At 39.7% G+C, this 7113-nt stretch overlaps 1 protein-coding gene across 3 annotated transcripts in view; it reads right to left on the bottom strand.

Annotated features, from left to right (window-relative positions):
- Positions 1 to 7113, bottom strand: part of ZWILCH (zwilch kinetochore protein) — a 38158-nt gene that overhangs the window by 2732 nt on the left and 28313 nt on the right. Inside the window, exons 16-18 of one of the 3 annotated variants that reach the window (XM_004758626.3) lie at positions 6327 to 6422; positions 4768 to 4880; positions 621 to 735 (exon numbers count right to left, since the gene is read on the bottom strand). In XM_004758626.3, the coding sequence (XP_004758683.1) occupies positions 647 to 735; positions 4768 to 4880; positions 6327 to 6422 (298 nt within the window). In that variant the 3' untranslated portion in view covers positions 621 to 646. The remainder of the gene's footprint in view (positions 1 to 620; positions 736 to 4767; positions 4881 to 6326; positions 6423 to 7113) is intronic. The other 2 variants (XM_045067454.1, XM_004758628.3) reach the window with 2 other exon arrangements.

Genomic DNA, 7113 nt, shown 5'->3' with positions numbered 1-7113 from the left:
AGGAGTAAAATCATATGGCACTTGTCTTTCTCTGACTGATGGATTTCACTTAGCATAACATAATCTAGCTCCATCCACGTCATTGCAAATGCCAAGAATTCATTGTTTTTGATAGCTGAGTAATGATCTATTATATATAGATATATCTTCTTTAACCATTCATCAGTCGATGGACACTTGAGCTCTTTCCATGCTTTGGCTATAGTCGATAATGCTGCCATAAAATAGGGGAGTGCTGGGTAAAATTATTTTTAACAGAACTTGGCTTTCAATGTCAAACTGACAGGCTCGTTCAGGGTTTTTCTCTCCTATCATTTTTGAAATCAAACTCTCTACCACATATACAGATTTAAAATGCAAAGATATTACCACTCAAAAAATTGTTTTTATTTCTCTGGTTTTAGGATTAACCTGACCTATTCAGTTGACTACAGAAAGCAGAAAGGAAATTACAGACTTGCGTTGCTCAATAACATCTGGTAAGCCTCTTGCAGGATTACTGAAAAATAATCCATATTCCAAATGGACAAAATCAACATTTCTGTTATTAAAAAAAACTGAAACATAAGCTACTTATACATTACAAAGTATTTGGGGGGAACACAAAGCGGACATAGTACCTTAGAGAGGACTCCTTCAGCAGACTTCATTTGAAATGCACCTGGCTGCAGGTAACCAGGTTAGTAAAGGACATCCTTTCTTCCAGGCTACTGTTCAATGTCAATTCAGAAACATCTGTAACCAGACAGAAATCAGAACTGCTTACCAGCCTGCTGGCCTTTCTACTTTCTACTGCTCAATGTTACAATAATCAAGAAGTAATCTGAATGACATGTGTCTTCTACTTTGAATTTATGAGACAAAAACCAGCAGGGATGATTCAAACCCTTTGAGATGCACTGAAAACGTGATTGAAGGAAATACAAGGCAGATATTTTTTTAATCCTGTATTTTGATTTGGGAATGTACTGCTTCATCTTTCTGCCTCATCCACTGTGGTTAAACTCTTTTTCCAATCTTAACACATGTTTCAGAAAACAATTTCTACTTGGGATTTCTGGTCTTAAGGCCAGACACATATGCATTTTTTCATCTGAAGACGGTAGTATTTAAAAAAATAAGTGGTACAATTAAGATTTAGATGAGATTATGGCCCCATTCTTGTGGGTCAACATTTTGGTTTCCACATTTCTCACTATTCTCAATAATCATTTGCGGAGAAGGCCCGGGCAAGCAGCACTCTCCCAGATACTGTTCTCCTCTGTTCGCTCCAAATCATTATTCTCTTCCCCATGACATCGCTTCTCAAGTCTTCCTGTTTTTGATCTCAATCTTTTACTAAACAGTATCACATTAGATATCTTGAAAGGCTAGTAGGTGACCTAAGTCTTCAGTCCAATGCGGCAGAAAGTCTAACCTCTGAAATGCGTATGTTTGGCAAAAATAAATCATGGCTGGGCTTTAATATTTAAAACTGGGTCTTTGCATAGCCCATGATGCTTACAAATGAGGGCCTCCTTCACCAGTGGGTCTTGCTTTGGGCTAGAGGTGACTGAATAAATTTCTAGATAAACACCAAGAACATAATATAAAGTTATAGCCAAAATGGAGTAATGAGTGCTTTTCTAAGCACAGAAATATATGATTTCATAAGAATTCTTAATTTTTTGGGGGGCGCCTGGGTGGCTCAGTGGGTTAGGCCGCTGCCTTCGGCTCAGGTCATGATCTCAGGGTCCTGGGATCGAGTCCCGCATCGGGCTCTCTGCTGGGCAGGGAGCCTGCTTCCTCCTCTCTCTCTTTCTCTCTGCCTGCCTCTCTGCCTACTTGTAATCTCTGTCTGTCAAATAAAATAAATAAAATATTAAAAAAAAAAAAAGAATTCTTAATTTTTTTTAATTCCTTATTTTCATAGGCAGAGTCATTGGCATAATGAATCAATGAATTATTTTAACTCTAACCAAGGTAATTTTCACTCTTTTTTGAAGTAATCTGCATCAAAGACTCTAGAAGATATGTTCAATCTATTTCACTTATTCAGCATCATTGAAAAAAGGTGTTTAATCTTGTATGAATTTCCTCATAAACAGGTTAGATTTTTATGTGATATTAAAACAGCATTTTCCAAAAATGTTTCACATATGTTCACAGCTTTAAAACTTTATTTTTTATCATAAAAAAGAAGTCTTTTTCAAAAACAAACCAACCTGAAACAACATATGTAGAGAAACAAAATGCTTAAATTGGTGGTTCTCAAACTAGTTGCCCAAAAGAATCCCCTGGACAACGTTAAAAATCATTGATGTTCAGGTACTAGCTCCAGAGATTCTGTTTTTTTTTTTTTTTTTTAGATTTTTATTTATTTATTTGTCAGAGAGCAAGCAAGAGCGAGCACAGGCAGACAGCAGACAGAGTGGTAGGCAGAGTCAGAGGGAGAAGCAGGCTCCCTGCGGAGCAAGGAGCCCAATGTGGGACTCGATCCCAGGATGCTGGGATCATGACCTGAGCCGAAGGCAGCTGCTTAACCAACTGAGCCACCCAGGCGTCCCATAGTTCCAGAGATTCTGATTTACTTGGTCTTGTTATTAAGACACTAAAAGCTCCCTAAATGATTTTAATCTTCACCCAAAGCTGAGAACAATCACTGCTCCCAAGAAGCCACACCTCCAGCTTAAAATTTCATTGTCTCCTTCCAGATCTTCTCTTATGCCCCATTCTCCGTATTTTTTCCAGGCTTTTGCTAATGTAAACAGTATCGCACTTGTTCATAGGTCTTTTCCCACGTGTCTGGTTTTATGTAAGGAAAAAATCCCTACTAATAAAACAAAATGTATTTTATTTTATTTTTATTTATTTTTAAAGATTTTATTTATTTATTTGACAGACAGAGATCACAAGCAGGCAAAGGGGCAGGCAGAGAGAGAGGAGGAAGCAGGCTCCCCGCTGAGCAGAGAGCCCAATGTGGGGCTCAATCCCAGGACCCAGGGATCATGACCTGAGCCGAAGGCAGAGGCTTTAACCCACTGAGCCACCCAGATGCCCCTACAAAATGTATTTTAAATTTTGGTGGATATCGCTCTCCACAGGAGCGGTGCAACCTTACACTTCAACTGGCAATGTGTGAGGCCGCCACCTGGCTCACATCCTGACCTTACTGTGACACCAAACTCTTTGATCTTTGCTAATCTGACAGGTAAAAGATGGTGTCCTTGGAATGTAAATGTGCATTTCTTTTACTATAGGTGGGGCTGAGCACCTTTTATCTTGAAGATGACATTTGAATATCCTCTTTGCTAAACTGTTCAAGTTACCTGACCATTTTTCTGAGTTATTAATTATTTTTCTTACTGATTTAGAAGTTCTTTATATACTAGGCAATTTTGTCCCTTTTCTGAACATGAGCTGCCAAGTTGATTTTCCTAGTTTATCACTTGTTGTTTTGTCTCTGGTATTTTTTGGTCATGCAGAAATTTTTTTAGTTTTCTATGGTTGATTTTCAAGCTTTATACCTTCCAGATTTCATATCACACTTTGAAAAGACAGCAGGACTTTAGCTGATGGTTCTTAGGAAAATTTTTCCATTTCTTTAGGACTTTTACCATTCAGCCATATGAATTGAGAAGTTTCCATTCTAGCTGAGAGAAGTTTCCATTATGCTTGAATCAAAACATATTTCAGGGAGAAAAACAAACATTTTCTGGAAATAATTTTGCAAGGTATTAATCTTTAAAACGAACTATTTGTATAGTTCTGCAGTTCAACAACCAGCAGTGGTTGACTATAAGCTTTTCGAAATCTTTTCAGATTCTGTCTTAAAATTATCAGATTTGGGGCACCCGGGTGGCTCAGTTGGTTGGGCAACTGCCTTCGGCTCAGGTCATGATCCCGGAGTCCCAGGACAGAGGCCTGCATTGGGCTCCCAGCTCCTCAAGGAGTCTGCTTCTCCCTCTGACCTTCTCCTTTCTCATGCTCTCTCACTGCCTCTTTCTCGAATAAATAAATAAAATCTTTTAAAAAAGAACCAACTATCAGATTTGATTTTGAACAATCACTGCAATATCTGAAATGCAGCCATTTAAGATGTACAAAATGAGAGGACAGCACCATGCAATCCACACACATGAAGATAACAGTTTTACGGGTACTTGCTGAAGTAAAAATACTTGGAGCCGGCATATCATACCAGGGGCTCACACACATTCTCTGACTGATGTGGACCATCTTTGATAGAACATTAGAAATAGCAACCCTCTTCCAGCCTCCCCAGAGAAGAGATTAGGGCAGAAATACCATCATGAAAGAGTGCAAAGAAGAATGAGCTGGCATTTCAACCTCATAATCTACTTTTACGCCCTGTATCCCTACTGCTCAACCTCTTTTTTTTTTTTTTTAAAGATTTTATTTATTTATTTGTAAGAGAGAGAGAGAGTGAGAGAGTGGAAGGCAGAGTCAGAGGGAGAAGAAGGCTCCCTGCCGAGCAAGGAGCCCGATGTGGGACTCGATCCCAGGATGCTGGGATCATGACCTGAGCCGAAGGCAGCTGCTTAACCAACTGAGCCACCCAGGCGTCCCTGCTCAACCTCTTTTAGTAAAGGTTCCTCTATGCAGGATACCTCTTCCAGGGCTTTTTTTCCAGAATAAATACGTTATACACTTAGAGTTCAGGAAAATTATTTAAAACAGCGTAAGAGCTATCATACTATGCCAGTAAAGATTCGATTTCACTTCTATTAGAACAATTTATCTGAACAGATGACAAACCATCTTTACCAGGTTTGTGGAAACTCAGATGGTCTACCGGTATGCTGTCACTCAGCTGCCAAACTGTTTTCACCTTCTTCTGACCACCACTTATTTCCACTTTCCATTTCTGTGGCTTCTCACTAAGGAAAGAAGAAAACATCAAAGGGGGATAAAAAGCCCAGTTAGTTATTTCCTCCCTCCTTCCTTCCCTCCCTCCCCACTCATGAGTGAAATCCTGGATGTCAGAGGCACGGAGGAAGAAGAAACGGGTAGGCCACAATTCTAAATTATGGGTTTTGAGTAAGAATTACCTACAGGATATTGATGTTGGGCATTCACATCTAACAGGCATCTAGAAACATGACTCGAAGCTCAGGAGACAGAGACATGAGTTATGAATCATCATTAGCACAGAGGAAGCAAGGCCTTAAGTATGAATACAATCAACCAGGGAAGATGGAAAATAAGAAAAAGAGGCAGAAGGTGGAGTTCTGGTGAAAACCCATATGAGAAGCAGGCAGAGGAGGAACATGAAAAGAGATCTACTCTCAGTCTTAGAGGTGGGCCAGAGAGATAGAATTAAAATTAAGACAAAAGCTATGTCACAGAAGTGAAGTGAGGGGATAGGTCCAAGAAAGGAATAGTTTTAAATGCCAAACAGCCTTGTAAGTGCTTACTTATAAGGAGAAAAGAATTGGTGGGCCAGCTAATGACAAAAGGAGCTAAAACACACTCTTTCATTGGAAAATTGTCCGCTGGATTTGGCAATTAGGAGGCCACTGGAGACCTCTGTCAGAGCAGTTTCAAGGAATGACCGAGTTTGGCTGAGAAGGAACCAAACCAAGGAAGGGTATAATCAGAATGACTTCAGTAGAAGAGAAATTTTAAGTACACTGCATGCAGAGGGAAGAGCTCGGGAGACCATCATTGGAGGCAACCTCAGAGTCTATGTGGATGGCCAGTCTGTAACTTTATAGTGTCATGGTCCCCATACCTCCCCAATCCCAAATCCTCTCACTCCCACAGCCATACCCTTGACTTTGTCATCAATACCCTGATCACTTCCTTCCCAATCTGTCATTTCCCTTCTGGCTACATTTTCTGCCCTATACTGTGAAGGAATTACAGATTGAGAGAAAAATGAAGACTAGAGGCCCACAGGAAGGAAGAGAAAAGACAAAAGAAAGGACTGGGAGAAGAAAGAGGGGGAACTCCTTTCAGATGATAGTCAAAAAGCAGGAGAGAAAGGATTAAGGTTTTGGAGGTAAAGCAGCTCTTAGTCGTAAGATTCCCCAGGGAAAGGACACAGAAATTGACCAAGAATTATAGCCAGGCTTAGAGTGTAACTTTTTTTTTTAAAGAGTTTATTTATTTATTTGAGAGAGAGAGAGAGCAAGAGAGTGAGCATGCACAAGTGGGGGGGCGGGCAGAAGAAGAGGGAAAGAAAGAAGCAAACTCCACACTGAGTGGGGAGCCAGACACAGGGCTTGATCCCAGGACCACGAGATCACAACCTGAGCAGAAGGCAGATGGCCACCCACACCGCCCCCCACCTTAAAGTATAATTTAATTATTAAATTGCTGACCTTTGATATAAGCTTTTTACAGCAGTTGGTCTGACTGGTAGCTGAAAAATGTGTTGTTCATCAAGAGGATTTTGTTTGTAATATTTTATGCAGGACCTAAAACAAACAAACAAAAACAAACCCAAAAAAGGACATCTTTTGGGGGAAAAAAGTGCCCCCTGGAGATAAAGGTTTTCTGATAATCTAAAGCTCTTAAGGGAAACATTTCATCTAGGACCACTAACCAAAACAATAACAAAAGAATAATTTCAGGGCCACAAAAGTGAAAAAAAAATGCCCCCTCCCCCTTACACAAAAGTTGGGTTGTTTTTGATTCTGAAAGCAAATCTCATTCAATTTTTTAAAAAATTTTTAAATCAAAAGAAGACATATTTCTCACAATGTAAAATATATTCAAGTTGAGCCAAAGTAAAGGCATGAGAGGGGAAGAAAGGTATCAGAGAAAGAAAAGCAAAAAGAAGCAAAAGAAAGACAATGATAGCCTCCATGGTTTTCAAACTCTAGAGAATTAAAGGGTTAACTCATTTACACTCTTCATCTTTAATGACAATAAATCTTTTAGAGTCTGTAAACAACAACAATTTCAAACTTTTCCCTGTACAACTGAGACAAATTCTGATTTTGGGAAAGGCCCAGGGAAAAAGCCAGCCCTTCCACCAGATGGTTCACTCATTTCCAATCTGAGGCTTCAAATACACATAAGACGCCAGCAACCCACGTAAGAGGATCATTCCAAGCTGTTTATAGTCAAACTCATCAGTGGAATCTCTAAAATTACAGCAGTGCT

Source organism: Mustela putorius, unplaced genomic scaffold, assembly GCF_011764305.1.
Source record: "Mustela putorius furo isolate JIRA1106 unplaced genomic scaffold, ASM1176430v1.1 tig00003896_pilon_pilon_pilon, whole genome shotgun sequence".
Lineage (NCBI taxonomy): Eukaryota > Metazoa > Chordata > Mammalia > Carnivora > Mustelidae > Mustela > Mustela putorius.
Note: the sequence above shows the minus strand (reverse complement) of the source record. Positions and strands in the feature narration are given on the sequence as shown.